At 33.6% G+C, this 17984-nt stretch overlaps 1 protein-coding gene across 2 annotated transcripts in view; it reads left to right on the top strand.

The window, feature by feature from the left end:
* The window catches only part of LOC113397224 (proton-coupled amino acid transporter-like protein pathetic), a 57801-nt gene that overhangs the window by 32438 nt on the left and 7379 nt on the right, over nt 1–17984 (top strand). For both annotated transcript variants that reach the window (XM_064217585.1, XM_026635468.2), the window contains exons 2-5: nt 371–514; nt 8268–8351; nt 10125–10275; nt 15011–15132. In XM_064217585.1, coding sequence (XP_064073655.1) covers nt 456–514; nt 8268–8351; nt 10125–10275; nt 15011–15132 — 416 coding nt within the window. In that variant the 5' untranslated portion in view covers nt 371–455. The remainder of the gene's footprint in view (nt 1–370; nt 515–8267; nt 8352–10124; nt 10276–15010; nt 15133–17984) is intronic.

Genomic DNA, 17984 nt, shown 5'->3' with positions numbered 1-17984 from the left:
AGATTATAAGAGTTGTTTCTCCTGTGTTTGTATAATAATCTGTATATGAATATTTTCCTAGCTAGAAAAGTTGAAATTGTCGATTTTTTTTTGCATGTAACATGTATATAAACCTCATCACTCCGCTTATTCATAAAAACCACATTGAAATATGTCTACAGATTAAAAGATCTAAGCGTACAGACGGCGGGAAGCGACTTCGTTTTATACTTTGTATAGATGTCTCAGCAGTTGACTAATTTTCTTAAGTCAAGAGGACATAAATGCTAATTTTTATACACATTCCGAACACCATGCAGTTACGTCGTGAATTTTATTATTATGCTTAAAAGATTAAAGCGAGATAGATAACAATCTTCTTTTGTTTCAGATAAAACTAGTGGCAATGACTGGCTATACGTAAAACGGGAAAAAGTGTTTCTGTAAAAACGAAAAACAAAATTTAAGAAATAAACATGGAGAAAGTTGTTGATACACCTCCCATTAAAAAGGACTCTGACGCGTACAGCTCAAAGTAAGTAAACAATTCCTTATAAAACTTATTAATTAAAAATTTTGTCCACTCCTTGGTCGAAATTCCACCGTAATTATCGTTGTCTGATTTATATTATGCCTAGGGAATTGCGAATCAATTGGAAAATTCTGCACCAATATTCGCCGTTCCACGCTCTCATTATTTGTACAATGACAATTTATTTATTTTTATATAGTTAAGACCTTTATATTAATAATTCCTATTTAAATTTTAATAATTTACATGTTTCAAAAGATTTTTAAGCTTATTTTATTTTTTTATTTATTTATAATACTAAAATACTATCAACAGCTGCCATAGACAAATTTTAATAAACAAAGGAGAAAATAGTACTAAACTGTTTGGTCTTTTCCCATTTATTTATAGATAGAAGACCACTAATAGCATTAAATATAATTAAATTCCTGTTCAGGATAGGCTATAGTGGCTGACATATTTTTTTTTTGGTGATAATAAGTCACTACGGTACATAGACATTGGTACTTTAAGAAATATTATTAATTCCTCATATCACCAACGAGCCGGTTACCTCGGGAACTAAATATGTGTAATCTTAGCAGATCACTGTCCATCAGATCAAAATTAAATATGAGTTCGTTAGACTTTTCAACTGCTCTACCATAATCTCCTGGCACAAAAACGTGTGTTCTGGTGCATTTAAATCGCTTAGATTTGAGAAAAAACCGGTCATAAAATTATAATAAATTGTGTACATAAGCAATTGATCCGTTTGTTATATAGCTTTGCTTATCTCGAGGCTGATACAATGATAAAAAATCTCACATATTTACATATATTTGCATACGAATATTCAAATATTCATATAATCTATGAACGAAAATGAGAAAGCTATTATGTTTGGAAACGAAAGCAGGTTTACTAGCACAATTCAAAATGACTTTTAATTTTATTTATTTAAATATAACACTTGATTTAGATCGCATTTATCATTTCATACGTTCACTTTTTATTGCTATATAAAATCTGGCATTTTAGTGAATTTAACGATCAAGAAAGTTTTGTTTGTTCGTTAAATTAACTGTAAATTATCAAATGTAAAAGTGATACAGTTTTAACGTAACAAAATACGATCAAAGGAATTCATACAACCTGGCCGCCGACCGAATTTCAGTTTAGCTGAAATTTGGAACGTACTTAATACGTTTATTTTATAATGTGAGCATCAAATAAGAAACAATTTTTGACAATTTCAACTTCCAGGGATTGAACAGATTTAAGTTTTTGTGAATTTTGCGCTTTCGATGTCGGGATGGGCAACTATATAGCAGTAGTTCCACAAACGTTCGATCGATATTATAATTTTATAAAGAGGAAAGTTTATGAATTTAATTTGTTAATATTTTGTACAAAATAGTTTAACTATAATGGTATTTTATCCAAAAACTGTACGATTTTTTTTACGTTTACGTAGCTAGCATTGACCAAACTTCAGAAGATACACCAATACAATGTATAATCCATTTAGCTGGACTGATTTCGATGGTTTTTTTGTATGTTTTAAATAGGTTGGATGGTTTAGTTTGGACCGGGTAAATTTCAGTTATTTTTTCACAAAAAATATTAATAAATAACAATTTTCTTATTTCACACGAACGAAGGAATGTTTGTAGTAAGTTTATTATAAAAAAGGGCAAATTATTATTTCTGACACATTGATTATAATGTACGAGTAAAGCAGCTATATGCGATGTAAGGATGGTCAAAATTTCTTACGTGACCTTACCATAGCCGAAGGTTGACGGCACCAATGGGCGGCGGTGACCTTACCATAGCCAAAGGTTGTCCATTACACTGACAATACATACTTAAAAAATAAACTCAAATGTACTAATTTCCATTTTAATACAAGATAGATTATTTATATAAGCAAAAGTGTGTCAAATTTCGTGTCTAAATTTTAACCAGTTCTTTCCAATTTTTGAACTGAAACATTTGCGTATACCTTTCAATTACAATTTGGAATACTTAAATTAATTCGTACAAGTAATGGAATGCCGTTTACTTGATAAAAGAATTATCGCAATTTTTATAATTATAAAATAAAATGTAAACGAATTAAACTTTTACCAAAATTTATAAATTAAACGATAGATAATACGAAGGATGAATATGATGACAGGTTTATAATGAAGTACTCGTAATTGACATAGACCCAAGCTTAGGATTAAATGCTATCAATCTTATCTGATTTTATTTAAATATAAAAATATACTTAGGCCAAAGAATGTATTAGGGTTTTGTTATTTATCTCAAAGAATTAAAAGAACCAGTGAGAGGTGTACATTGCCTATCAAGATGAACACAAAATTAGCCCTCTGTAAGTCTTGTACTTGTTCACATCACGTATGTGAACAAGTACAAGACTTACAGTGGTCTATAGTAGGTAGTTTTGCCACCACAGTCATAACCAATTACATACAAATTAGAGCTTGATGTTATAATGAAATGTGAATTCAAAGAGTAATAGCGGACAGAACGATGTTAGTTAACATCGGTGATATGCTATTTTAATACTTTTAGCCTTTAAATGTTCTTAATTATTGTTATTAATATCGCACGACACCATAAGTCCTATTCAACGTTCCAACATTTGACAATCGAGATTTACCTGAATTGTGTGGATTTGTACTGAATGTGATTATGTTATTGACAACCTCACAATATACTTTAAGGAAACAAAGACGTTATGAATACTGTCTACACGTATACAACAAAAACAATATCACATACAGGGAATAATATCAATAATATTAGTCATTTGTCTTTCGAAGCGCGTCTTTGTAAGGAAACCAAGGTTCACTTCGAATGAAACAAATATTTACATAAAATTTTTCAGGTATTGCTATTTGTTCTATACTTGTAATGTATTTAAATAAAAAAGTGTTGTTCTAGTGGATAGCGTATAGGATTGTTGATTCGGTTGGTACGTTTGAAAATATATTTATCGGAAGAAAATTATTGGTACTTTAAGTTATGTTCTCAGTAGTAGTCTGGTGTTAAGGAAATGGTTTTTCCTGCGCCTGATAAACATGGCATAAAGATTTGAGTTAATAGTGAGTGCTCCGGTATATCCGCTCCCATTTCTGCTCTGTAATATCTTCAGTGTAATGAGCTAGTCTTAGAGATATTATGTCTTAGAGATATAATTTCCTTGTACTCTGGCTCACTGGCTTTTAACCTAAACACATAAATATTAAGTACACAGAAATACTAACCAGTTTAGGAGGAGCCGCTTTGGCTGAAATTGAGTTAAAAAAACTTGATGTCGATAAAGTTGAAATTCTACGGAAAATCGGTTCGATCATTAATATCCACTTTCTATGCAAATGTTTATTGAATGTAACATTGTAAAGCAAACAAATAAATTAAATATTTGTCTTAATCTGCGTTTATATTGAAAACAAAGGATTGTAGTCGGTATTTGTAATTATAATAATTATGCCAATCCAGACCATTATTGGTTTACCATTAAAGGGAAACGGAAAACGGCATTCGTATAAAAACTTGTTAGTTAAGGTACCTGAACTGGATTAGTGTCTATATACGGATAAAATACTGGATTTGAGGCTAGTTTATTCAATCATGTCATTATAATAATTTCACAAAAAACCGATGGATTAATACACACTCGTCTGAATGGTCACCTATATATTAGCAATGGTACCGCAAAATTTCAATACTTTTTAAAGGCTGTGTTACAGTATAATTCATATATTTCATCTACGACTCAGTTTGACCTCCAAGGTAATCCAGTAAAAGGATCATTTAAAAAAATGATTTAGATGCTATGATTGGGAGGCTGGGATTGTAATTCGCTCTGGTCTACATTCCTTAAAAACAATTGAAATCATTTATATGTAAGTAAGCTTAAAAAAACATATAAAACTGTGTAATACAAATTAAAGTCAGATTGGACCTTCAAAATCAATCATAATCAAAATATACTTTATTCAAATAGGTTGTGAGCACTTCTGAATCGTCATTTTTATGGTTTAATTAAATTTAATACAACCGATTTGGAATTATAGATAGATTCTACCAAAATGAACCGGCAAGAAACTTAGTAGTTACTCGTTTTCGACAATCAGTTAAAAATATTATTTAATACAACAATTGATTTGTTACTTATCCCGTCTGGACATTAACGAGTATTATACTGAACCAAATGAAAAATATCAATAATAATAGTTATTATTATACTTTTTTTTAACTCTTCGTTCTTTTAAAGAGGATCTCAATTCGTCGTTATAACTTTATAGTTGTTTATTCTATAGAAGATCCCACCCTTTCGGTTACTTCAATAAATTCTATTCGTATATTTTATTTGTAACCATGAATAGAATATATTATGTAATTTGTATCGATTGTGTTATAGTTGTAACAATTCGCTATTGTGTTCAAACTTGTCGACGAACTATGAACAGAATACCATTTTCTCAAAAGCGCGATTCGGACTCGCGCACTGAGGGCTCCGTACCACCAGACAGATAGACGAACAGACACTTCCTATATATGGTCTACGAGATATTGCTTCTTAGTTTTAATGATCAAGGGCATCGGGAAGTAGACATTTTTCCCGTCCCTTTGCTAATATGTATATGTAAAATTCGGCATAAATGGTCCTAATATCTTTCGATTTCCTAAGCAATTCTAAATTACAAGTTTGATTTTTTCGCATCTCCAAAGGATGGCGGGTATTTGATATTAATTTAAACATTATACCTCTACCTTACTAAGAAAAAAAAGGGTAGGACAGACAGACAGATAGATGGATAACGAAGTGATCTTATAAAGGTTTCTTTTTCCTTTAGACGTATGGAACCCTAAAAATTAAAATTAAAAGTCCCTACCAACAAATTCTTTCTAGTTACGTTATATCGTATCATTTGCTTGATAATAATATACAAATAGCCTGAATTATATTTGCATGCAAAGTAATTTAAACATGCCTCTCATGTTTTCGAGGTCCGGTTTACACGGAAATAAAATAATGCAGAAAAATAACGGTTTACGCTGCAGATTTGATGTTAAAAACGGTGTTTTACGATTACTCGGCCCTCTAAGATCATCCTTTACGATAGTATTATACAACAAATAAAACGTCAACATACTAAGCTAATAGGATTAGCATTAGTCGAGCTATATCACGATATCATTAGTTATAAGCGTGAAGCGTGAAGCCCAGTCGAGAGATGTCAAACTTAACCGAAGATTGCGGCCTTCAATCGGGGTACACACCGCTGAGATTTTATGATTTTATTTCGTGCTCAGCGGTGATGAAAAAAATCACAAGGGAACCTGCATGTTCGGATGATATTACATATATATATAACCAACACCCCGCATTCGACTTGCAAACTTTACTAAAACAAAATGAAATTGTATAAAACGTGTGCTTAACGCTAACCTTATAGCGTTTACGTACACGTCCGTATATACGTCCATACATACATACATCACTAAAAATAAAACCAAAAGTAAGCCTTTGACCAGCAACGCGACATTTAAAGGTTGTTGCTTTCCTTTTTTATTTTACATCGCACTCACTCGTTTGCATAAATGCAAAATCATTAAATGAGTATCGAACTCCATTTTAGGGTTACTTGGTATAAATATTTCTTGTACACTAAACTATTGTGTGAATGTTATCCATTATATTATATTTATAATTTTAATTAAATTGATAATAATTACAACTCAGTAAAATCTGTGTTAAAAGTATAAATGTTTTTTTTTTAATTTTTATATATCGTATATCTATATATAAGGCAGGCGGACTGGCAAATGCCAGCGCCTCCTAATGGTGGTCACCACTGCCCATAGACATTGGTATTTTAAGAAATATTAATTACCATGAACCTTGTATAAATTATGTCCCTGTTACACTGGTTCACTCACCCTTCAAACCAAAACACAACAATACTTAGTATTGCTGTTTGACGGTAGAATATAATATGATTTGTTGGTGGTACCTACCCAGACGGGCTTGCACAAAGCCCCACCACCAAGTATAAATTAAAAATTTAGATTAATTTATGTTAATAATGTTGGATACATTTACATTTTTTATTGTTGTTTATTATTGAAATATAAATAAGTATTTTATGTGATAAGGTCCTCTTGACCGATTATAATAATGACGAGCCATCCGTGAAAGAGATTTATTGTTAAAAAGCAAATGAGCAACTCAGATACACACCATTCCTTCGCTTTCATAATCCAATCAGATGGAAATCCAACGCGAGAACATAAATTTAAATAAATAAATATTGCACAACATCACATACATTAGTCTGATCTCAATGTAAGTAGCTAAAGCACTTGTGTTATAGAAAATCAGACGTAACGACGGTACCACAAACACCCAAACCCAAGACAACATAGAAAACTAATGAACTTTTTCTACATCGACTCGGCCGGAATCGAACCCGGTACTCGGAATGGCGTATCCATAAAAACCGGTGTACACACTACTCGATCACGGAGGTCCATGTTTATTTATTTATCAGATCAACAACAAAGTACACACAAATACATGAAAAAACACAGTTGACGAAACGTAGACAAAAAGTACCTCGATTACAGGCGATAACTACGCGGGCTATAAAAAAAAACAATAATTACAATATTAAAATAATTCTAAATTTTATAATAAGAGAAAATAAAAAATAAAATGATTACAGTGTATTTAAGAATAGCCGTTCAGTGGCGTTAGAATCCTTCTACATTTACATAGATTTAGTTAAAAATATTGAGGTTAATCCGAAAAAAAATTGGACCCTTCGACGGTGATTAGGAACTTTAATTGATGATTTGGCAAAAACAGGTGAAGGATATAATAAACCAGCAATCCAAGAAGATGAAGTCATAAGTGACTGTTTTAAACACTCACTACACTGACAAGAACATTCCACGTATTTTTGAGGATATGTCCTGCAGCATATTTCTCCATTTGAACTAGGGTACTAGCAAAGTCGCGGTTTAATGTCCAATGCATTTCATCGCGTTTTTAATTTTTTTTTTTATTCTTCCTGACTTTGCGGAAACTTTGAGTGATAATTTTCGGGGTCACAATCGTCAATGAAGATGTAAAGATTATATTTCTTAACCATTAAATTAATTAATTACGGCATCCACATCTATCACATATATTTTAAATATTAATAACATTTACAAATACACAAATTACCACGCAACACTTGTGTTATGCTACTATGATATGCACTTTATTGCTTCTTGTTCAGAGTTCGAGCATTAAAAAACTAAAACGCAAATGCAATTTAATTGTAATTCGGCTGATGCAATGAAAAACACCTATTTCGTCACATTACAATGATCTGAACTGATTGAGGTTAACAAATTCACCATGACTTGACAATCAATGTTACACCGAACGCATCGTACCCTTTACACTTATGGTTTAATTGCCGCTTGTATAGAAATTCACCAATTTACTCTTTCATTTCTCATATGATATTCTACTGTTGATCATATTCGTTCTTCACTGAAGCATCTGACACATCGTTGTCTCTTTTCTGTGTATCTGAAATAGTGAACCTTCTATCGCCGTCTCTTTTATCAAAAATATGAATGTACCGGGGAGAAATAATATTTTGAAAACAATCAGAATAAGGTCTTATGTGCTTGAATTATTATTAGTTGTAATGTTTTATTTATTATAATGGTATTAATGATGGTGTTTTTATTTCAGAATTGAGCTCGCGTATAATGGTTCCAGAGAAGATTTGGACCCCTACGTGCCTGCTGACCACAGACCGTTGGAATCTAATACATCGTAAGTCAAAACCACTATTTTAAGCTGAATACTTCTAATATACAAAACCAATCTTTGAAGATTGGATTTTCTGCGTACATAGCATAGTTTGACAAACCACGGATACATTTTATCTAAATTGGGGCAATGAAAACATTACGAAATCCGACAACATATATCCAATTGATCAAAGCAAACACTTTTGAATCGCCAAGCAGATTCTACCGAAAAGAATCGCGTGCAACTCAGTAGTAAATTATAATTAAAATTAAAATTCCACGCTTTTTATTATTACTATAATCTTGTTGAGTAATATACCTTATTTATCAAGATATTTGACAAGAGATTTAAATTTCTTAAAAGACCGAGTTAACAATAACCGCGGTATCTTATTATAGAAACGAATAAAGTGTTCCAGGAAGGATGTGACTTTGCGAAGTCGGAAACTAGGTGTTATTAGTTTACCTTTCCTCCTCGTGTCTATAGAATGATTGCATGGACACGATCATGACGTGATCGGTGATATACAACATATAAAATGTACTTTTCTTGTATTTTTTATCGTACGGAAATTAATATAAAAAATCCTAATTATTTATCAAAACAATTATTTTATATTTTTATTTGTTTTTTTTTTTTTGTATAATATAGGGCTAACTGGAAGAATATATGTTTACCTTTGCATCATTTATGCAAATAAATAAACGTGGTTAAATAATATGAATCATGGTGTTATGAAGAAAAAAAATATGAAAATATTTCTGTTTTCTTATTCGTATTTACTTGCGATTAACAGTTCACTGTTCTTTATACAGCAGGACGAAGTTATAAATTACTGTTTATGATTTATTAATTATTGCCACTTATAATTATTATTCGATAAATTTCATTTTTAATTATCTTCTTAACAATAGATATTTTTTTAATTAAAGTAAAAAAGGATGACCTTGTAACCAAACATCAATATACCCACTTAATCGACTTCATTGTTGATTTATATTCCATCTCAATATATATAATTATATATATTACGTCAAACAAACCAATACATAGTAAAGATTTTATAATTGTTCACATCAACATTTTGATAATGGATATAATTGTATTGTTGGTTATATTAATAAATTCAGGCTACGAACCAACTTCGGTGAAATTATAAAATTAAGCAAATTTTCTTGTGTGGTGTGGAACTCCGGCTACCCACTAAAAACCAATAGATAGACACAGTGGACCGTACGCGAAGCGGAGTTTGTTCGAACTCACTCCGTTGCACCCTCCGAGGTGCCACGGGATCGCCTACACTGACCTAAGCAAATTTTCGGACGTGTATTTATCATAATGTACATTGAATATTTCATTTACAATCTTGTTATAATCTATTTATTCTAATCTTGTTTTTAAATCAAATCAAATTTATTTATTCAATATAGAAGCATGACACTTATTGATTGTCAAAGCAAACGCTACCACCGTTCGGAAAAGAAATACACCGACCTGAGAAGAAACGGCGAAAGAAACTCAGCGGGTTTATTTAATTGTTTGTTCTCTGCTAGTTACTGACATCAAATTAAAACATTCTTTTATTATAAGCAGCAATTTAACGCTCTTTATTGGCCTCCAGACTTTCAAATAATAATCAACACAAAGCAAAAGACAATTTATTTAAGCGCTCTTATTGCTTTTTATGCGATCTTTTTCAGACAAACTCTGTGTTTTGAACTGTACATACAAAAAACTAGGTGCCCTATGAATTACAAACGAAATGAAATGCAATATTTCTTTATTTATTTACAGGAGTTTCGGAGCGTTAGCGCATTTATTGAAGGCATCTCTCGGATCTGGAGTTTTGGCGATGCCGCTCGCATTCAAAAATGCGGGTCTTCTTGTTGGAGTTGTCGGAACTATGATCATTGGATTCATTTGTGCGCATGTCATTACCGTTTTGGTAAGTCTGAGAATTAATTTAATTTATTTTTCAAGTAACACCTCCAGTATCCAATCGTAAAACAAATCAAATACTTTCTAAGTACTTTACAACGCAGATATACGTATAAAATATAAATAGATCAACAGTATAGACGGACTGAAGAACTGACTGACTATAGGCTGAAAGCTTGGATCCGTAATATTTTTTTGATAAAGACTATGTCCAGCACAGGTTTACTACTAACCCACTAATAATGATAATATTCCATATTTCATATCAGCTTTGCAGACCTATCGATAGTTTGACTATCAATAGTTGACCACGAAAACTATTCAGGATATCGATAGTACTATAGATAGTATCGTTTTGATCAATACTATCGATAGTATCGATAGCTCTCCGTGAGCAATACTATTGATTACAGTTATACATAGCCGAGATGGCCCAGTGGTTAGAACGCGTGCATCTTAATCGATGATTTCGGGTTCAAACCCGGGCAGGCACCACTGAATTTTCATGTGCTTAATTTGTGTTTATAATTCATCTCGTGCTCGGCGGTGAAGGAAAACATCGTGAGGAAACCTGCATGTGTCTAATTTCAACGAAATTCTGCCACATGTGTATTCCCCAACCCGCATTGGAGCAGCGTGGTGGAATATGCTCCAAAACCTTCTCCTCAAAGGGACAGGAGGCCTTTAGCCCAGCAGTGGGAAATTTACAGGCTGCTAATGCTAAAAAACAGTTATACTCTGTCAGCAATACTATTGGAAGCAGGGATACTATCGCTAACACCTTAACACCTTAACTAAATAATAAAATGAAATAGTGTTGCATATCATATAATTAATAAAAACACTATATTGTAACTCGACACCTTCTCAACACGTTACAAAAAAACAACGTTCTAAAAAAATTGTGTCAAGTTGCAGCACTAGAAACATAACATTTCATAACAGCAGATAACTTTAGCTTGGAATGGTCTTTAAAGTTACTCAGCTGTTAATAAAGCAATCCAATCTAACATAATAAATGTGAAAGGGTATTCCTATTGTTAGTCGTTCATTCATGCTTCAACGACTCAAGCGACCATTAGGAAACATGACATACTGATCAGTTATAAAATAATGAGAGAAGCCGTATGTATGCTCAAACTTATTTTATTTCCATATCGCAATGTACATAAAACCTTTTCTGTTCGATTTCGGTCGCGGCTGTAATTCGGCCATTCTCAAGGGATCTCAGGACATGGTAAAGTGCACAATCGTGTGCACAAGCTCAGGTGCACGCTCAATTCCCTCAGTCTCGTAATCTAATGGGACCACAAATCTGACACGACCCGAATACGTTCAGGTACAAAACCAGCGGCTTTAAGGGCTTTCCGAGTCACGGAAGTGTTCACAATTCCAAATTCCAGATTGCAGCGGCTTCAGGGCTGCTACTAAGAAATTTTTGATAGAAATACCCAATAACCTTTTATCGGGTAGACCCGGGGATTGAACCCAGGACCTCGGGATATAGCCTTATATATATGCATTTGACAAACGAGACGAAGTAGTCAGTTTCGTTTTTGAACAAGAAACGTTTATAATTATATAAGAAAATATTGCTAACATACATAGCATAATACATAACAGATTCGAACAAAATTATAACATCATGTTATTTTAAACTACGATTTGCAATTATAAATATTCTAAAGCTTAAAGTATTCTTACAGTCAGAGATCAAGTAATGGTAAGTGAAAAGTTATATAAATCATGTATGAAATCCATTAATTACAAATCCAATTAAACATACTATACTGCAGCAATTTCTTATCTCAACAAGTTGATAGATAATTAATTGCATTAATTAAAGGCCAAATTACGATACGAGTATCTCATAAATTTATTTGCATCAATAAATTGATAATTCTAAACATCAATATGAACGATGGTTTTAACTTTGACATTAAATGTAATTTATACATATAATAAAATTGAAGTGTCTGTTTGTAATATTAAAAATAACCGCTTTTAACTAAATGCATATGTATGTATGTATGGTACATATACCAAAATCACATTTTTGATCATTTTTGTATGTCAGTCTGTCTGTTTGTTCCGGCTAATCTCTGGATCGGCTGGACCGATTTTGACGGGACTTTCACTGGCAGATAGCTGTATAATAAAGAGTAACTTAGGCTACGATAATAACTTTTTTTGTTAAATACAAACGCGCACGAAGTCGCGGGCACAGCTAGAACTTATATATTACGCAAAGAAAATATCAATTCGTATATTTTTGAAGTGTAACATCTACAGCGCCTTAGGGTTCAGATATATGCCGTGACGGCAAATGACGTAACACTTTACCGACATAATCGTCACGTCAATTCATTCTACACCGTCTCACTAAACACTATACTCTCCTGCGTGTGTGTGCGTAGTGCGTATTTTATAATATGCTTTGTTGCTATATATTACTATAATTATTATATACGAATCAATCATCATTTAAACGGAAACATAAAATGCGTCATTGTTTAATATTAAATATAACCATATTTGGCAAGCTCATCTGTTCAAGTTTGGTTGACATTCCATCTATTGCAGGTTATATTGTAAAAACCTTCTACTGAATATTTTCTTCTAGATGATTTTCTTCATCGCCTCACAAACGAAATGAAATATGAATACAGATTTAAGCACAATGAAACTCAGTGCTAATTGCGTAAATTTGAACTCGCTACCCGCTAAGGCGCAACTGGATGACACCAAACTATACAATTAGACGGCAATACATTAGTTTTACATAATAAATTTTTCAAAACAAAAGAACATCTCTCGTAATGATTTACTTCACAAATGACATCATTGAGAACCGGATCCGGGATGACACTTTTTGTTAATCCATTGTGTAAACCGAAATGCAATTGTACGGTGACACACAAACACCATAGTTACGTAATGTTTACATTTAACTTTCACTCCGACACAGTTTGCACCGCAATTTTCTCTTTGTTACAACAATAAAATTTTAGATCCCGTTATAAAGGTTTTCTATAACAATAAATCGAATTCATTTACGGTAATAAAAGTTGTTCCGTGTTTAATAAAACGTTTTACGGCTATTTTACTTGATGGCAAGACTGAGCAAGCTCCTCTAAAGTCAACGTTATTAATAGAACTAATGTTAAAGCGCAGAAAACCATAACTGACCAATTTAATAATAATTATAATAAATATTGGACAACATCACATACATTACTCTGATCCCAATGTAAGTAGCTAAACCACTTGTGTTATGGAAAATCAGAAGTAACGACGGTACCACAAATTTGGGCCACAGTATACATCTGATACCTAAAAAAAATATATGTTAGAAACTTACTAGTGTTACTTAGACTGGTTCAATAATTCTCAGCTGCATGATTTATCGTTATCATTGATATAGTTAGTTATTTACTGATTCAATACACATTATCTATAGCCTATTACTTGGTAGTAGTCCTTTGTAAGCTCGTCTGAGTGGGTACTCATCAGATATTCTAGCGTCAAACAGCATTGCTTATTATTATTATGTTCCGGTTTGAAGAGTGAGTGTAGATACAAGTACAAGATACATAACACTTTAGCTCCCGAACTTGGTGGCGCAATGGAAATGTAAGGATTTTTTATTATTTCTTACAGAGCTTATGTCTATGGATTGGCGTGACCGTTTACAATCAGGTGGCCAGATGGGCCCGACTGCCTAACTAACTGTATTTAAAAAAAAAAAGAATTTTACCCAACATTTTCAGTGTTTTTAGTTTTCAGTTCAAAATAATTTTATTTGGAATTGTTATATGTAAATATAAAATTTTAAATAAGTCTGAAATTTGGAAATTAATGAAATTTCAATTACAAGGTCTGATTAAAAAATTAAATTATAATTAAACAAAATACATATAAAAACCAAATGAACCCAAGCTAGATTGGATTGGACTCGTGTATGTTTTAACATATTGATCAAAATAAGATTAAAATCGACTTCCTAGATTTGCATACATACTTATAATGCAAATCGCTGGTCTTTACGGACTGCAAAAGTCAATTTCAATTTGTGATTTATTAAAATGTAATCAGTTCAACATCTATTTGAACGTGAACATACCTAAATAATTACCACTCCGTTGATAAGCTCTACATTTTTTTTATTTACAATAAACAATGATACAATTGGCATCTTCCTTATGAAGCATTTAAATAATTTAACGATATAAAATACCTAATATTTCTAACAATCATCTGCTTGGCCTTTTTTAATTTATTTAGGCTTTGTGCATTGTGTAAATAAGGAAATAGCTTAGGAAACTTTTGCTGCATCCTATGCTATAATTACCCGGCAATATTATTCCTGGTGGATTAATGCCCACCACCGTAAAAGTTGAACTACATATGTGTCCGATTGATGGATGAAGGACGGACTTTACATTATATATATATAATAAAATTCCCAATATGTTCTCACGGTTTGAGACAGTACTATTCTGCAGTACTACTCGTAATACATACCTATAAATATTTATTACAAAACATCACTATAATTATTATTTATCAAGATAAATCACGCCAAGAATCATATAAAATTTGCAGAGTAGGATATAATTATACAAGTTTTCTCATTTTTATAATAAGGAAAGTTTTGTTCAAAGAACATTAAAGAATAATAACAAGATCGTTTATTAAGTAACTTTGACTAACCATAAATAATAACGTTTTATTAATTGCAGGTCAAAACATCACAGCAGCTCTGCGTTGAAATTAAAAGGCCGTGCTTAGGATACGCGGACACGTGCGACTTGGTATTTCAGAACGGGCCCACCTCCGTCAGAAAATATGCACCTTACGCCAGGTAAAACTTGAAGCTTACTAACAATAGCTATAGTAAATACATACTATTTTACTAAACTGATAGCTTATCGTATGATATCCTCCTAGACCAATGTCGCCTTTACCAAAGTTGATCCACCAAACTGAATGGAAAATCGTCACCTGTATTTGCGCAAAAAGGTGTAGTTAATCTCTCAATCTCATTCCGATCGGTTGGCAATAAGGCACAACCAGAGAGCGTGCATTCCTCCTTTCTTTAAGCGCTTTCTTAGGTTAGAAAGTATTACATTAACTTGAAAACTTTAGAGTACTACCGAAAAAAATCTTGAAAAAAAAACTCAATACCTTTTTATTATCCTAGAGCAGGGCTTGAACGTCTTGCTAGCGAGGTACTAGGGGAGCGAGAATCATTATTAATTATAATAAAAAACATTTCATTTTAATTTGGTGGGAGGGTTTTTTGTAAGCCCTTCTGGGTTGGTACCACTCACTCACCCACTCATCGCCATTATCCACTAGCGTAAGAGAGTCAGCGTAACTACAGGCACAAGGGACATAACATATTAGTTTTCTTTATTTGGCGCTACTTCTGTTCTTCTTCTTAGAAACTGCACATTAATGGAAAATAAACTTCACCTATCGGTTAGCTGTTCGTAATGAACAAATACATATTTAGTAATTTAATATACCTATGCAATTTTTTATAATTGTATATATATATATTATTTAGGTAAATATGTTGGTATTATAGTTTAATCTTATAAACTACCCTTCTCAGACAGTTTTATCTTAATACACTCGAGGTTGCCTGTGAGATCGCTATTCGAGATAAGACAGCCTTAGCGCGTAATTCAGTTTTCCTATTATCTTTTGTTTTATGTTTCCGCGAAACATATTGCATTCGTAATTGATTACAATATAGATATTGTTTATCTGTCTAACACTTAAACATGCTCGTCGCAATTTTAAAAACAAGAATGTCTAAATAAATCTTTCTTTGTACAACTGTTATTCGTGATTGTGTAATTTCTGAACAGGTTCATAGATACGCTAAAATCGATAACGCTGTAGTCGAGTTATTAAAAATTATATTGGACCAAAATAAGAAAGACACAGTGTAACTTATTTTTATACGTTGGCTTAGTGCCAATGTATTGTAATGTATAATGTATAAAATACATTTTATATCAATAACTTCAATAGTTTTGGATGAAAATTTAGGATTTCCACTTCGATGCGGTATCACTTATCTGTAGCAGCGGGTGATATTATCTGACAAAATATGGTTATTACAATAATGTTATTATATAGTAATAAATCGTATGATATCAATTCATTTGGGATTTTTTTTTTTATGTTATATGGGGCAAACGAGCAGGAGGCTCACCTGATGGAAAGTGATCAGCACCGCCCATGGACATCTGCAACACCAGGAAGGTTGCAGGTGCGTTGCCGGCCTTTTCGGAAGGACTACGCTCTTTTTTTGAAGGTTCCCAAGTCGTATCGGTTCGGAAAAACCGCCGGCGAAAGCTGGTTCCACAGAGTGGTTGTACGAGGCAGAAAATGTCTTAAAAATCGCGCTGTTGTGGATTTTCGGACATCTAGGTGGTGCGGGTGAAATTTAGAATTTTGACGAGATGTCCGAGGGTGAAATTCAGCTGCCGGGATTAATCCAAACAATTCCTCGGAACATTCCCCGTGGAAGATTCGGTAGAAGATGCAGAGTGATCTACGGCTCTGCGTAGAGATGTTGGATCATGGAAAGGATCGAGCAGATCAGAAAGGGCTTGATCGTCGATAATTCGAGCTGCTCTACATTGGATACGGTCAAATGGAAGGAGCTGGTACTGGGGAGCACCCGCCCAGAGGTGAGAGCAGTACTCCATGTGAGGCCGAATTTGCCCCTTGTATAGTCTTAGGCGATGGGCCGCCGTGAAATACTGTCTTGCCTTGCTGAGCACACCGAGCTTTTTTGATGCCAATTTGGCTTTGCCTTCCAATTGACCGCGGAACTGAACGAAGCTCAAAATATCAACGCCAAGTATTCCGATACTAGCAGTGGCGGCTATCGGAATGTTCTCAAATCGTGGAGATACGACGAATGATGTTTTTTTTGGCGGTTAACGCGCAAACTTGCGTCTTTTTTGGGTTGAAATGAACTAGGTTTAGCCGGCCCCAGTTCGAGACTTTGTTTAATGAAGACTCGATTTCAGACATAAGTTTGTTTCGGTTTTCTTCGACGTTTTCCCGAGAAATATTAGCACGGCCGGTGTATGAGGTGACTACGGTACTGTCGTCTGCATAGCAGTGAATGTTCCTGATTTGCAACAAGTCATTGATATGAAGAAGAAACAGAGTGGGTGATCGCACGCAGCCTTGTGGAACACCAGCATTGACGAATTTTTGGTCGGAGCATGCACCGTCGACAACGACCTTGATGCTCCGATCTGCCATAAAGGTGGTAACCCAATTGCATAATTTCCCGGGAAGCCCATAGGAAGGAAGCTTCGAAAGAAGCACTTTGTGCCACACGCGATCGAAGGCCTTCGCTATGTCCAGACTGGCTGCTAATGCCTCAACTTGCTCTCAACTACTTCCGCCCATTTATGAGTAAGGTAAACTAGAAGATCACCAGCTGAGCGACCCCGACGGAAACCGTACTGGCGGTCACTAATCAGCTGGTACTCCTCTAGATACCGCAGGAGCTGGCAGTTTACAATGGACTCCAGTACCTTGGAGAACAAGGGGTGATGGGTATAGGCCTATAATTGGACGGGTTTGAGCGGTTACCCTTTTTAGGAATCGGATGCACCAAAGCAGTCTTCCAGGAGATCGGGACGACGCTTAATGCGTAGGATTGCCGGAAAAGATGCG

Source organism: Vanessa tameamea, chromosome 3 (assembly GCF_037043105.1).
Source record: "Vanessa tameamea isolate UH-Manoa-2023 chromosome 3, ilVanTame1 primary haplotype, whole genome shotgun sequence".
In the NCBI taxonomy this organism is placed as follows: domain Eukaryota; kingdom Metazoa; phylum Arthropoda; class Insecta; order Lepidoptera; family Nymphalidae; genus Vanessa; species Vanessa tameamea.
The sequence above is the reverse complement of the archived record's forward strand: the minus strand, read 5'-3'. Positions and strand labels throughout refer to the sequence as shown.